The sequence below is a fragment of the Heterodontus francisci genome, chromosome 30, assembly GCF_036365525.1.
Source record: "Heterodontus francisci isolate sHetFra1 chromosome 30, sHetFra1.hap1, whole genome shotgun sequence".
Taxonomy (NCBI): domain Eukaryota; kingdom Metazoa; phylum Chordata; class Chondrichthyes; order Heterodontiformes; family Heterodontidae; genus Heterodontus; species Heterodontus francisci.
This window is the reverse complement of record NC_090400.1, coordinates 50,408,381-50,424,298: the sequence shown is the minus strand read 5'-3', so window position 1 is coordinate 50,424,298 and position 15,918 is coordinate 50,408,381. Positions and strand designations below refer to the sequence as shown.

The 15,918-nt window shown below is 42.9% G+C and overlaps 1 protein-coding gene across 4 annotated transcripts in view; it reads left to right on the top strand.

Moving 5' to 3' along the window:
• The window catches only part of LOC137346767 (galectin-4-like), a 32,569-nt gene extending 22,670 nt beyond the window's left edge, over positions 1 to 9,899 (top strand). For all 4 annotated transcript variants that reach the window (XM_068010564.1, XM_068010565.1, XM_068010563.1 and 1 more), the window contains 3 exons: positions 4,880 to 4,968; positions 5,410 to 5,578; positions 8,977 to 9,899. In XM_068010564.1, coding sequence (XP_067866665.1) covers positions 4,880 to 4,968; positions 5,410 to 5,578; positions 8,977 to 9,123 — 405 coding nt within the window. In that variant the 3' untranslated portion in view covers positions 9,124 to 9,899. The remainder of the gene's footprint in view (positions 1 to 4,879; positions 4,969 to 5,409; positions 5,579 to 8,976) is intronic.
• Positions 9,900 to 15,918: the final 6,019 nt, after the last annotated feature.

Below are 15,918 nucleotides of genomic sequence, written 5' to 3'. Positions count from 1 at the left end.
ATGGCACTCAGCAGTTGGAGTCTAGTTGATCTAACTAATGTGTTGTGACGTTGAATAAAGCTTCCCCCACTGCAGCAGCTGGTGAAACTAGCTAGCATGACACATGCAGGGGATCGAGCCGTGTACCTTCCCAGTCTTTATAACAAGCAGAGACACTTACCAAGTGTCACTGGGAGAGCTCCTTTTGTTCCTTTGCTGGTTTGGTGTTAATTCCTTGTCCTGTGACACAACAGTGGCTGAACCCTGTGGAGAGACCCTGATAAGTCACTCTGGAAAACGGGCAGCTCCTTTCCAGGCTGATTTGGAAGTATTTGCCCAGTGCCCTCTTCCTGGGATGTGCTGGGGAGAAAGAACCAGGCAGATAGCTGGCTGCAGGCTCCCTCTAATGGAGAAAGGGGGAAAGAGCCTGACAGTTCAAACAATTATTGTCGAATTACATGGAATTTACAGCACAGAAACTGGCCATTCGGCCCAACTAGACCATGCTGGTGATTATACTTCACACGAGCCTACTCCCACCCTACTCCATCTCACCTTATCAGCATATCCTTCTATTTTCTCCCTTGTGTTTATCTAACTTCCCCTTAAAGGCATCTATGCTATACACTGAACTGCTTCTTGTGGTTGCGAGTTCCACGTTCTCACCACTCTATAGGCAAAGAAGTTTTTCCTGAATTCCTTGTTGGATTTATTAGTGACTATCTTATACTGTATCTGAATGCACGTAGCATTCAAAACAAAACCGATGAGCTCAGAGCGCAAATAGAAATAAATAAGTACGACCTGATAGCCGTTACAGAGACATGGCTGCAGGATGACCTAGATTGGGACCTGACTATTGAAGGGTATATGGCATTTAGGAAGGGCAGGAAGCTAGGAAAAGGTGGAGGGGTAGCTCTGTTAACTAATGATGGTATTAGTGCAATAGAGAGGGATGACTTAAGTTCAGGAAACCAGGATGTAGAAGCAGTTTGGGTAGAGCTGAGAAATCATAAAGGCAAGAAGTCACTTGTGGGAGTGGAGTACAGGCCACCTAACATTTACCACACTGTAGGACGGAGTATAAATGAAGAAATAATGGCAGCTTGTCCGAAAGGTAAAATGATAATTATGGGGCATTTTAACCTGCATATAGATTGGAAAAATCAGATGGGCAGAGGTAGCCTAGATGAGGAGTACATAGAATGTTTTTGGGATAATTTCTTGGAGCAGTATGTTCTGGAGCCAACCAGAGAGCAGGCTATACTAGACTTGGTATTGTGCAACGCGATAGGATTAATTAATGACCTCATAGTTAAGGCACCCCTAGGTAGCAGCGATCATAACATGATTGAATTTTACATTCAGTTTGAGGGAGAGAAGAGTGGGTCCAAGACTAGTATTTTAAACTTAAATAAAGGCAATTATGAGGGCATGAAAGCAGAGCTAGCTAAAGTGAATTGGCAAATTAGGTTAAGGGATAGGTTAATAGAGATGCAGTGGCAGACATTTAAGGGGATATTTCAGAATGCACAGAATAGATACATTTCAAAGAGAAAGAAAAATTCCAAGGGTGGGACCCACCATCCGTGGTTAACTAAAACAGTTAATGATAATATCAAACTTAAAGAAAAAGCATATATTTGTGCAAAGATGGGAGGCAGGTCAGAAGATTAGACAGAATATAAAAAGCAGCAAAGAATGACTAAAAGATTGATGAGGAAGGTAAAATTAGAGTACGGGAGAAAGCTAGCTAGAAATATAAAGACAGATAGTAAGTTTCTATGGATATTTTAAAAAGAAAAGTTAACAAAGTGAGCGTTTGTCCTATAGAAAGTGAGTCTGGGGAATTAATAATGGATAATAAGGAGATGGCAGATGAATTTAACAGGTATTTTGCATCGGTCTTCACTATTGAGGATACAAGTAACATCCCAGTATTAGCTGTAAGTCAGGAAATGGAAGGGAGGGAGGAACTCAAGAAAATTACAGTACCTGGGAAGTGGTAATGAACAAACTGTTGGAGCTGCGGGCTGACAAGTCCCTGGGTCCTGATGGACTTCATCCTAGGATGTTAAAAGAGGTGACTAGTGAGATAGTTGATGCATTAGTTTTAATTTTCCAAAATTCCCTAGATTCGGGGAAGGTTCCGTTAGATTGGAAAATAGCGAATGTAACTCCTATATTCAAAAAGGGAGGGAGACAGAAAGCAGGAAACTACAGGCCAGTTAGCTTAACATCTGTCTTAGGGAAAATGTTAGAAGCTATTATTAAAGACGTTATAGCTGGGCATTTAGAAAAATTCAAGGTAATCAGGCAGAGTCAACATGGTTTTGTGAAAGGGAAATCAAGTTTAACCAATTTATTGGAGTTTTTGAGGGAGTTACTTGGCCATGGATCAAGGGGAACCGGTGGATGTATTGGACTTAGATTTTCAGATGGCATTTGATAAGGTGCCACATCAAACGTTATTGCAGAAAATAAAAGCTTATGGTGTAGGGGGTAACATATTGGCATGGATAGAAGATTGGCTAGCTAACAGGAAACGGAGAGTAGGCATAAATGGGTCATTTTCTGGTTGGTAAGATGTAACGAATGGTGTGCCACAGGGATCTGTGCTGGGGCCTCAACTTTTTACAATTTATATAAATGACTTAGATGAAGGGACTGAAGGTATGGTTGCTAAATTTGCTGATGACACAAAGATAGGTAGGAAAGTAACTTGTGAAGAGGAGATAAGGGGGCTACAAAGGGATATAGATAGGTGAGGTGAATGGGCAAAGACCTGGCAAATGGAGTATAATGTGGGCGAGTATGAAATTGTCCATTTTGGCAGGAAGAATTTTAAAAAAGCATATTATCTAAATTGCAGCTCTGAGATGCAGAGGGATCTGGGTGTCCTAGTGCATGAATCGCAAAAAGTTAGTATGCAGGTACAGTATGTAATTAGGAAAGCTAATAGAATGTTATTATTTATCGCGAGGGAAATTAAATACAAAAGTAGGGAGGTTATGCTTCATCTATGCAAGGCATTGGTGAGACCACATCTGGAGTACTGTGTACAGTACTGGTCTCCTTATTTAAGGAAGGATGTAAATGCGTTGGAGGCAGTACAGAGAAGGTTTACTAGACTAATACCTGGAATAGGCAGGCTGTCTTATGAGGAAATGTTTGTATCCGCTGGAATTTAGAAGTGTAAGAGGCGACTTGATTGAAACATATAAGATCCTGAGGGGTCTTGACAGGGTGGATGTGGAAAGGATGTTTTCCCTTGTGGGTGAATCTCGAACTAGGGGTCACTGTTTAAAAATAAGGGGTCGCCCATTTAAAACAGAGATGAGAATTTTTTTTCTCTGAGGGTCCTGAGTCTTTGGAATTCTCTTCCTCAAAAGGCGGTGGAAGCAGAGTCTTTGAATGTTTTTAAGGCAGAGGTAGATAGATTCTTGATAAGCAAGGGGGTGAAAGGTTATCGGGGGTAGGTGGAAATGTGGAGAAATCAGTTCAGCCATGAACATATTGAATGACGGAGCAGGTTCTAGGGGTCGAGTGGCCTACTCCTGCTCCTAATTTGTATGTTCGTACATATGGCCCCTTGTTTTGGACTCCCCCCGACAAATGGAAACATCTTCTCACTGTTGACTCTATCAGACCCTTTCTTAATTTTCAAGACAGGGTGAAGGGTGTCAGTGTCACGCAAGGTCCAGTGACCTGGTTAGGAGCTGCACTGAGATAAAGTCCTGATACATTGAGGATGGAGCAAGAAATCAAATAAATTAAGACTTTTTTTGTTTTTATGATCTAAAAAGTAAAAGTGGCGATTAAAAACAATATGCTGGAGTATAAACAGACCTCCTGTAAAGGAAAAAGACCGGTCAATTTGATTTTTGTGGGCCCTTTGCGTAGCGTTATGTCAGATTGCTTCCTGCTTGTAAAGTTGAAGTGGGACGATGGCTGGATATTTTTCACTGGGCTGCTCCATTTGGGAGTCGGGACTTTGTGAGGGTCCTTTCCCCTCCCTCTCCAACCCACCACAAGGGACATGTGGGCCATGTTACTAAAACTGGAAAGAAATTAAAACAATAGACACCTATATAATAATCTCTCTGATAATGAACATCTAAAGTGAAACCAGGTGACGAGGGGAATGACTTTTCTGCTTTTCCGACCCAAGTCTGGGTAGAGGCTGAACACAGCAGGCCTCAGTGTTAAGTTTGCTGCGAAATTTTAGAAGGAACTGATTTTAACTGACGCCAGGCTGAAGTTGTGTTCACGTTACCCTGTGCACTGCTGTGCACCCGCTGCAGGTCATGAGGTTTCATTTTACAGCATCCTGAGTGATTAAAAACCTCTACCTACCCATAGTGCAAATTATTAAAAAGTGCGAACAACATCTTAAAACTATGTACAGCAGCCCGACTGTCAGTATTTCAGCCAGTTTCTATTCCATAAATCCAAGCCAATATCTACGTGGGTGGCAGTGCCAGCCTTGCATTACTATACGGACCCTCTCGCAGGATAATTATGGATGAGGATCCCACCTAGGAAGTCTTCCAGTCCTTGCCCCTCTTTCATCACAGTCTTCAGTTCTGTCTCGAAATGAATCCCAGGGTTTTTCACCGTGCCATAATGAATGCCCAGCAGTCCGTTCTATGTGTCAAAGAATAACTTCCTGACGTCAGTCCCAACCTTTGCCTTCTAATTGTTTAAACTTGTGTCTCCTTGCTCTCGCATCACTGTTTAACAAGCAGCAGTGCTCCAGATCAACCCTTCTTATACCACTTACTGCTGTTGTGTACCTTTGTGAGGTCCCTTCACATTTGAACTGCCCAGGTGTGGAAGAATTATGATCACAATATGAATATTTGATTTTTAATTTTCCAAAACTTGTTTTTTTTCCCAGCAAGTTCCGTACAAGGCTCCAATCCCTGGAGGGCTCTTTGTCTCGAGGTCTCTTGTGATCCAGGGGACTGTCAAACCGAATTGCGACAAGTAGGTGACCTCTGACATTCTCCGTTTAAATGAGCAGGGGCCGGATCAGCTGTTAACGTGGGAATGTCGAGGGTGATTCCATGACCTGGATTTTCTCTGTTATTCTCCTGGGGTGCATCTTTGGATCTTTAAACTTGGTAGTTCAACAGAGGATCTTTTAGAGTTGGTTCTCAGCAAGGTGAGGGCCTGTATTACTCTGTACAGGCTCCGATACCAGACTAGCTAGGACCTGAGAGGCTGGAGAAGGCCCCGAATTCTCCTCTTTGATTCAGTGGTGGAGGAGATGCATAGTTGGGAGTGAGAATGAGGAGAAACTAGATCCAGGTTATGGGTTACAGATCAGTAATGAAGTCCGCTCTTCTCTGTTGCATGGCGCTGTGAAAAGGCTCCATTGCTGCCTGCTTTGATACTCTTTTTTTTTGTTTTCTTCCACTCTGCCAGTTTTGTAATTAACCTGAAGCCCAGCAATTCTACTGACATCGCTTTTCACATCAGTTCTCGATTCCGCAGTGAGCATGCTGTTGTGCGAAACAGCCACATTCAGAATTCCTGGGGTACTGAGGAGAGGGGTTTGGCTGAAAATCCATTTTCTCCTGGACAGCTATTCGAGGTGAGTGCCATTCCTGTGTGTTCCTGAACCAGTTTTCAGCTGAGAGACAGGAGAAGGGAAGCTCTGCTCCCACTTGGAACTGCATTTTAAGACTCCACTGCTGTAATAGGTAGTGGGCATAAATTTTTTAAAAGTGCGGCCCGCGCACGCAGGGACCACGCCGTGGAGCTGCCAAGATTTCAAACACTGCGGCTCATTTGCATGGCCACATTGCCCGACTCCCACAATGATGTGGAGGGGGCAGACGAGCCATCGTCGGCAATGGCGTCCGGTGCCAATGCACAGGTGCCGGCGCCATTTTTAAAGGACTGACAGACCTCAATGTACATTTAAAATTTAAAGGGCCAGTTAATGTGAAGTGTTGCAAAAGTGAGTGAAATGACATTACTATGCATTCTCCCATTTCTCCCCCGTCCCCCACCACAAAATTCAGTACCTTTGTCCTTTACCCCTTCCCATCACCCCCCTGACCAATCAGAGGCATTCTAACCCTGCTGCCACCTCCTGCACAGAGGAAAAAACCTCGCCCCCACCCCCACCCCCCCACCCCCCCCAAACCAGGTGTGGTGCCACGTTTCCCTGAACAGGGATTCGAAGGCGCGGCATTGTCGGCTGCCATAATAAAGATTGGAATGTGGAGGCTGGATTGCTGTGGCCTACATGGTAAATAGGCATTAACGTGGGTCCTGTCACCGAACGGTGGGGTGGCCGCCATGAGGTCTTGCCACTGCTGCCGAGTTTGGTACAGGGCCTGCCACCGTCAGGGTCGGTGGTGGGCCTCTGCTGTACCGATCTTCATTTCCCTCATGCCACTGTTCCTGGCGGCGGAGGGGCTTTAACATCCAGCCCTTGGTGTTTGCAGTGCATACTTATTGCTGTAGTTCAGTGACCATAAAGCTATTGGGTTGTTGTAAAATAACAACTTATTCACTAATGACCTTGAGGGAAGGGAACCTGCCATCCTTACCCGATCTGACCTATATGTGACTCCAGATGTACAGCAATGTGATTGACTCCTAACTGCCCTCTGAAATGACCTAACAAGTCACTCCGTTCTATCAGACTGCTACAAAGTATAATCACCACATGGACTACAGAGGTTCAAGAAGGCAGCTCACCACCACCACCACCACCTTGTCAAAGAAAACTAGGGATGGGCAATACATGGTCTTGCAAATGGCACCCACATCTAGGAAATTAATTTTATTTTTAAGGTTCTTGGGAGGCCAGAAACATTTCCTTGTTTGTCTCCGCTTTGAAGGTCAATATATTTTTCAATGTATTGATCTAGTCAGGACATGGTGGAACCGCCAGCCGGAAGATGAGATGATGCTGGTCATTTCTCTGAGACATTGGGGGTCAATCTGCAAACTCCTCAGTCTGGTTTGGCTGGTAGATGTTATTTGGAACTGGCTTTCAGCCAGTCATTGGTGATTGTTATTCTGTTATAGGCTCCATCACCGAAATAGATGGTGGGATCCAGAATGCCAAGGAATTCGTAGCTTTAATTTCCTGCATGCTTGTTATTTCAATAACTGCTTAATGCGTTGTCAATGTTTTTCACTTGTCTGAAATCAATTAACATTATCATGTTAGACTTTTGAAACAAATGAATGCAAACAAGTAAATCTTGGAAGGTTTTAATAGAGTAAATAACAAGAAACTGCTTCCAGTAGCAGATGGGTCAGTTACCAGAGGACACAACTTTAGGATGATGGGCAAAAGAAGCAGAGGCGACATGAGGAAATATGAGGGTGGTGAAAGCAGATTCAATAGTAACTTTCAGAAGGGAATTAAGTAAATACTTAAAGGGAAAAATATTACAGGGCTATAGGGAAAGAGTAGGAGCGTGGGACTAATTGGATGGCTCTACCAAAGAGCAAGCACAGGCACGATGGGTCAAATGACCACCTCCTGTGCTGTATCGTTCTATGAAATCCCAAAGTGTTGTCAACTAGAGGGCATTGTCGATGTACTTGGCTGCATTAACAAGTGGCTCAGTGTGTTCCACAGTGTATTGTCCAAGAGTGTCCGATTGAATGAGAAAGTCCATCAGACATGATGCAGCCAGTTCTGCCATTTACCATCCCCTCCACACCCAGGCCATGCAAAATCCTGGAGTTTAAAAAACACTGAAGCCTATTTGGGACATTTTGTTTAGGAAATTCCTCTCCGACTCACTCATGTAATTGTGTAAAGCCCCCGGAGATGGCAAGTGATGCATCAATCCTCTAATCCCAACTTATTTTCTGTAACTGGGAATGTCCTCCCCTCTCGGGAGCTTCTGCTTCCTATCTGAAGTATTGCGTGAAATCTATTCCTGTTTTTGAGTGTGTCGGCACTCTATAACAACTACAACAACTTGCATTTGTCTAATGTCTTAAACATTTGTCTAATGCCTTAAACACAGTAAAACATGAACAGTGCAGTGAGAATGGCTCCAGAAAATCTTTCAATACGACAGCTCCAGTCTGCCTCATGTCCTGATGTGTACCAACCCTGAGCTTGAAAGAATGCTCCATTCCCAGTTGGTTGCCGGGAGGACCTCAGATGCAACACAAACACGTCCTATTATTGATGACGAGGTTTAAAACAATATCCCAATTATCAGACACGGAAAAAGAATTAAAACTGAAAGATTGTGGCTAAGGTCCTGATTTCCAATCTTAGCTTTTTGATTCTCTCGATACTTACTCTTTGTGACTCCCTTCCAGAGGTCACAGCTTGGCCCGTGTGAAATGGACACCCACCACATTGGAATATAGGAATGGCTGTAGGTCATTCCGCCCCTTGAGCCTATTCCACCATTCAATGAGATCATATACCTGCCTTTTCCCCATATCCCTTAATATCTTTGTCAAACAAAATTTTAAAACCGATTGATAAATTTAACAACTGACCTAGCATTAAGTCCGACCACCCTTTGCATGTCAAAGTATTTCCTAACTTCCTGAAAGGTTTGACTCTAATTTTTAGGTTATGTCCTGTAGTCCTTGACTCCCCAACCAGCAGAAATAGTTTCTCTCTATCTATCCTATCAGTTCCTCTTAAGATCTGGAAAACTTAAAAAAAAACACCCCTTAGCCTTCTAATTTCCAAGGAATACACCCCTAGTTTGTCTAATCTCGATGCATAATTTAACTCTTGAAGTCCAGATATCATCATCCACAAATAAAAATGCAATTGAGCCACACTATAAATGGGTCATTAGCGCTCACCACCCCTCTCACTGTTTGCCACTGTATGGGAAAGGGTAGACAGCCATGACTACTTACTTTGTTGCGTGGTTGCTTTCATTTTGTCCCCGGATAGGGGAAGGGTGCAGAAAGGCAGGGGCATGAGTGAATCCCACTAGTCGCTAACCTGAGCATTCATTGGTGTCCTCCTTACTCTGTTAGGTTACCATTCTGTGTGAGGCCCTCTTCTTCAAGGTGGATGTAAACGGATGTCACGCCTTTGATTTCAAATATCGCTACCAACCCATCCAGCAGATCAACGAGCTGCAAATTGAAGGAGATGTGACTCTCTCCAACATCCGCACTTAAAGCCCAGCCTTCGAATCCCACTCGAGTTCAGTGATTGTCTGCCTGTGGTGTTTTGTCATATCCCACTTGCTTTTGCAGTGATTATGTGGGGTTGTGAACCCAGTGAAATTCTGAGCAGGCAATACATCTGCTTCAGGGATTTCGAGCCATCTAACAGGGAGTGTTTGTAAAGGATTACAGACTGAGTAATACATGTGCTAAAAGCTTATATCTTTGAATCTTTTCTTATGGGCATTTCTTCATATCAGATCTACTATATTATTAACCCCCCCCTTAAAAAAAAAATATGAAAAATACCAGCTTTATACAACCCAGCTTCTGTGTCCTTGGGGTGAAATTTCTCTTTTTAATGAGAAAAGGAGATTCTTATTTTTCAATAATTAATGAGTTTGTGTATTTCAAGGTTGCGTGTTTGTTAGCCACATAAGTAGATCATTACTCACGGAGACAAATTATTGCTAAGCTCTCACCTTTTGCTGAGAGAGATTTCACCCATGCCATTTTTGTTGAAGTGCATTTGGATGGTGCTGATCTAGTCTAACTCTCTCCCTCCAACCTTGTGTTTGGCTTCATTTCTGAGATTTTTAAGCTTTCCATTTTAGCCGTGTCATCCCTTTATTTACCGAACAGTATGTTAAAAATTCTCTCCATATTCCAGAGGTCTTTATGTAATAAATAGAAAAATCCACCTACTCCCAGTAACTGCTGCAGACTGTGTGATTAGTCTGATTTACCACTGAATTGTATTACTGTAATAAATCTTTCAGGAAATGGAAGACGCTGGCTGTGTTTTTCTGTATTTCAATGTAATTTAATGGATTATCTTTTCATAGGTAATATCTGTACTTGTCTACCAGATGCCCAGAGCACCAAACTTCACCTCAGTACAGGGTAGTAATGAGCTGAACAAATGACATTTTTTTGTTGAGCTCAAATGCTGGGCTGAATTAGTGTCTGGTGTTGGGGTAAGACCCTCCTCTTCTTAGGCAGTCCCTCGAGATCGAGGATGACTTGCTTCCACTCTGGTTCGATGGGTTCTGAGATCTGCAGACTCTGCCACATGAGGGGCAGGTGGTGCTTGAAGAGTCAGGTAGATGAGTAGTTTAGAGGTTTGTACACTCCCTCCAATGTCTAGACTTCGCCTCCACATGTTCCCAACAAAGTCCCTCGAGGTGTACATGCCTTCCTGAAAGAGCTTTCTCCATCGAATCTAGGACAGTGACGAACCAGGTAAGAAACTAACATTGTCAGAACGACAAAAGAGCTTTTAGACCCAACAAGCCTGTCTCTTTTTGATGGATCTCAGTCCCTACCTACCAGCCTTCTCACCATGACACTCAACCCCTTCTCTTTTCAGAAACCTATCCTATTCTATGCATATCAATAGCCATCACTCTGATACCCAATCTGTAACAGTAAAACACATTCCTTCCTATTGCAAATTCTATCAAAAGCCCTCTCTACAGTGAAGAATTCCCATCAACTTTATCTATCTTCGCACTATTAACATTTGGCTATTCATTTCAAATTTTCTCACTGATCTTTATTATTGTAGTTAGAGCTCTCTGTATTTTACAGTCCCTCTCCGTCTAACTCCATTTCTTGTTATCTTTGCTTTGGTGCCAGTGCCCCTCTCATTCATTGATTTAGATTGATTCTGCCACTTTCCCTTTCCTTTTCCCTTCTGCCTCCTGGTGTCATGGCAGGAGTTACTTCTCTGGAGTCTAAATGGGATAAAAGTGACAGCAATTAGAACCATTTTCAAAGGAAAAGAATGAGAAAGGATCCTGGTCGAAGATGAAATTGAAAAGACACATGGAGTGAAGGCTGGATTAAGGATGATTTAAAAGTAAAGGCATATTTATTGCCTTATCGCCTTCTCCTGCAATAGCACCTTCCAAGCCCCTAAAAGAGCAAGGACACATGGAAACACCCAAACCTGCAGGTTCCCCTCCAAGTCTCACACTGGTGTCATGCAGGCCCCCACTTATCAAGAATGGGGCACAGATATTTCACCACATGGACATTAAATTTTAAAATTGTTGCTGGGAAGAAAAGAAGGCCTATAACGAGGGGTTGCCAGGCCCCTGACTGGAAAGACATTTGCATAGTAACAGACAGTGGCTGGAAAGGACAAAGGGACCACTCCCTGCTCCAATTTAATCCACAATGGGCTTTTGATTACGAGCCATTGAAGGTGGAGAGGCGAGCATTCCAGGTATACTGCTAAGATGGCCGAATACACAAACAGACATGGTCAGACCAGTTTAGTCACATGACTAAGTGGCTGTTGGAGTTTTTTGAATTTGAACTTGCCACAGCAAATTTGATCTCAGAAAGCTGTTTGCTCCTGGACTGAAAAGACCTCTCTCCTGTCTGCTCTCATCTCGCTCTCACCAGCTTCGGAAACCATTGAAGACATACGAACACCCAAGAGAGAGAAGTCTCCTACAGTGCACAAGGTTTAAGAAGAATACTGGGCCCCAACGAAAAGCAAAATTACCTACAATCAAGGACTCTACAGCGAGCTTGAAGCACAGTTTTAAAAAAAAAAACCCTCCTCAGAGATTGCCTCGAACCTCTCCACTATTTTTCTTCTCTTTTTCTGTCTCTATTTTGCTTGTGCATATCGTATATGCATGCTAGTGTGGGGCGCGGCATGCATTCGTAGGTGCTAACCGAATTTAGAGGTTAAATTTAAATTTTATAAAATTTCACTTTTCTTTAAAACTAAGAAAGCCTGTTTATGCTCATTTCTTTGCCTTATAATTGGAAAGTGGTGAACAAAGATTCACCAAGGGGGAGCTCAAAACACTGTGTGTTTAAAAATTAAATCCTGTTACAATAAGACCAGGTGCAGGTTGAAAGAGACCCCTAGCCACCTTTCTCACCTGGTCGTAACACCGTCCTGACTTGGAACTATATCGCCGTTCCTTCACTGTCGCTGGGTCAAAATCCTGGAACTCCCTCCCAAACACCATTGTGGGTATACCTGCAAAATATGGACTGCAGCGGTTCAAAAAGGCAGGTCACCACCACTTTCTCAGGGGCAATTAGGGATGGACAATAAATGCCAGCATTGCTAGAAATGATTACATTTTGCAAAGTATTTCACATCCAATAAATTCTTTGAATTGTAGCGACTGCTCTGTAGGGAAACGCAGTAGCCAAGATCCAATTAACAGCAGAGTTTACTTTTTTGACTGTGTTGGTTGAGAATGTTGACTAGGAATCCAGGCCAACTCCCTGCTCTCTCGCTCGGTTGCCCAGGCTAGCTTTAGTTTATTATCCATATTTTCACACGCTTCCCTTTGCGCATGTTGTGAAGTCGTGGAAGGATTCAGAGGCTAATTAGCAGCTCATTCCATGTCCGTAGCCATCTTTATTCCAGCCAATGGGGTGCTTAGTCCTATATTGTGGGAGGGGTTTTTGAGTTCCCACAATCCATGCGATGAAGGAGGGCCACCCACACCCACTATCTAGCTGGATGAAATGGAGGTGCTCAGAATGATGAAGGGTTTTGATGGAGAAACTGTTTCCACTGGTAGAAGGGTTGATAGCCAGAGGACACAGAGTTAAGGTAATTGGCAAAACAATCAGAGGCAACATGAGGATTTTTTTTTTACAAAGTGAGTTATGATTCAGTTTGAGGGTGAGCAACTTAGGTCTCAAACCAGTGTCCTCAACTTAAACAAGGGCAATTACGGAGATGTGAAGAAAGGATTGTCTAAAGTGGGCTGGGAAAATAGACTAAGGGGAAGGTCAGTGGATGAGCAGCAAAAATTTATCCCGGTCAAAAAGGACTCGATGAAAAGGATGAACCACCCGTGGTTAACAAAGGAGGTCAAGGAGAGTATCCAATCAAAAACTAAGGCATACAAAGCGGCAAAAACTTGTGGTAGGCCAGAGGATTGGGAATTTTTTAGGAACCAGCAGCAGATGACTAAAAAGCTAATAAAGAGGGAGAAAATTAATTATGAAAGTAAATTGGCAAGAAATATAAAACAAGCAACAAGAGCTTCTACAGGTATATAAAAAGAGATTACCTAAAGTGAGCATGGGACCCTTGGAGGATGCAACTTGAGAATTGATAACCGGGAAATGGCAGATAATTTAAACCAATATTTTGCATCGGTCTTTAGGGTGGAGGACACTATAAACATCCCACAGATATCAGATAAGTAAGGAACTAATGGGAGGAAAGATCTTTTAACAGTCTCTATCACGAGGGACAAAGTATTTGACAAACTAATGGGACTAAAGGCAGACAAGTCACCAGGACCTGATGGCCTGCATCCAAGGGTTTTAAAGGAAGTGGCTGCAGAAATAATGGAAGCATTGGTCGAAATATTCCAGAACTCACTGGATTCCGGGAGGGACCCAGCGGATTGGAAAACCGCTAATGTGACACCTGTTCAAGAAGGGAGGGAGACAAAAAGCAGGAAACTATAGGCCAGTCAGCCTAACATTGGTCATTGGGAAAATGCTAGAGTCCATTATTAAGGAAGAAATAGCAGGACATTTAGAAAAACTTAACACAATCAAACAGAGTCAACATGATTTTGTGAAAGGGAAATCATATTTGACAAATTTGCTAGAGTTTTATGAGGATTTAACAAGCAGAGTTGATAAAGGGGAACCGGTAGATGTAATGTATTTAGATTTCCAGAAGGTATTCGATAAGGTGCCACATAAAAGATTATTGCACAAGATAGGAGCTCATAGTATTGAGGGTAATGTATTAGCATGGATTGAGGATTGGTTAACTCACAGAAGACAGAGAGTCAGGATTAATGGATCTTTTTCAGGTTGGAAAGACATAACTAGTGGAGTGCCACAAGGATCAGTCCTAGGTCTCAATTATTTACTATCTATATTAATGACTTGGAGGAGGGGGCAGAGTGTAATATATCCAAATTTGATGACAATACAAAAATAGGTGGGAGAGCATGTTGTGATGAGGACATAAGGAATCTGCAAAGGGATATAGATAGGTTGAGTGGGTGGGCAAAAACTTGACATGGAGTTTAATGTAGGAAAGCGTGAGGTCATGCACTTTGGTAGGAAGATTCAAAAGGCAGACTATTATTTAAATGGAGAGAGACTCCAAAAAAGTGCAGCACAGAGGGATCTGGGTGTTCTTGTGCATGAAACACAAAAAGTTAGCATGCAGGTGCAGGAAGTAATTAAGAAGGCAAATGGAATTTTGGCCTTTATTGCTAGGGGGTTGGAGTTTAAAATTAGGGAAGTCTTGTTACAACTGCACAGGGTGCTGGTGAGGCTGTACCTGGAGTATGAAGTTTTGGTCCCCGTATTTAAGAAAGGAAATACTGGCATTGGAGATAGTTCAAAAGAGATTCACTAGGCTGATATAAAAAAAACAAGAAATGCTGGAAATACTCAGCAGGTCTGGCAGCATCTGGAGAGAGAAGCAGAGTTAACGTTTCAGGTCAGTGACCCTTCATCAGAACCCTGATGGTACTATTCAGGTCACTGACCTGAAACGTTAACTCTGCTTCTCTCTCCAGATGCTGCCAGACCTGCTGAGTATTTCCAGCATTTCTTGTTTTTATTTCAGATTTCCAGCATCTGCAGTATTTTTCTTTCACTAGGCTGATTCCTGGGATGAAGGGGTTGACTTATCAAGAACGGCTAAATAGGTTAGGCCTTTATTCATTAGTGTTTAGAAGAATGAAGGGTGATCTTATTGAAACGTACAAGATTCTGAGGGGGCTTGATAGCGTAGATGTTGAGAAGATGTTTCCACTAGTGGGGGTATCTCGAACTGGGGGACATAGTTACAGAATAAGGGGAAACTCATTTAAAACTGAGATGTGAAGGAATTTCTTCTCTCAGAAGGCAGTGAATGTCTGTAATTCTCTACCCCAGAGAGTTATGGAGGCTAGATCACTGAAAGTATTTAGAGGAGGTAGATAGATTTTTGAAATATTGGGGAGTTGAGGGTTATGAGGAGCTAGCACGAAAGAAAAGTTGAGGTCTGGGGCAGATCAGCCATGATCTTGTTGAATGGTGGGGCAGGCCTGAGGGGCTGAATGGCCTACTCCTGCTCCTATTTCTTGTGTTCTTATGTGGAATGCTCTGCCTGAAAGAATAGTTGAAGTACATTCAATAGTAACTTTCAAAAGGGACTTGGATAAATAATCAAAGGAAAAACATTTTCAGGGCTATAGGGAGTGGGCCTAATTGGAGAGTTCTACCAAAGAGCCAGCACAGGAACGATGGGCAGAATGGACCCCTCCTGCGCTGTAACAGTTTATGATCCTATGTCAACCCAGAGTTCAGAGCCAGAGCTCCAGTCTGCACTTGCTGGGACAGTTTGGAGTGACGTTTAAAATCCCTCGAGCCTCAGCTGGGAATAGTACCAATAAGCCAAAGGCTTGCTCCATTAGTGAGGGGGAAATATGAAGTCCTGGTGTTGTTACAGAGTGCTGTTTTGTGGATGGGTTTTAATACCTGTTCACACAGTTTAGAGGGAACTTTATTCTTCGAACCCATGCTCTACCTGAGCAGCATTTGATGCTGATATAGCTCACTGTGTGAGCACAAACCTAATTCAAATACTTCATAGATGAGTTGCTGTAGTAATAGGACATTGTAACAGAGAAACTGCACCTTTCATGACCTCCCAACATCCCAAAGCACTTTACAGCCAATAAAATACTTTTGAAGTGTCGTTGCTGTTGTTTTGTCGGAAATATGGCAGCCAAATTGCACACAGCAAGATCCCACAGGCAGCAATGAGATGAAGTAATCTGTCTTGGTGATGTTGGTTGA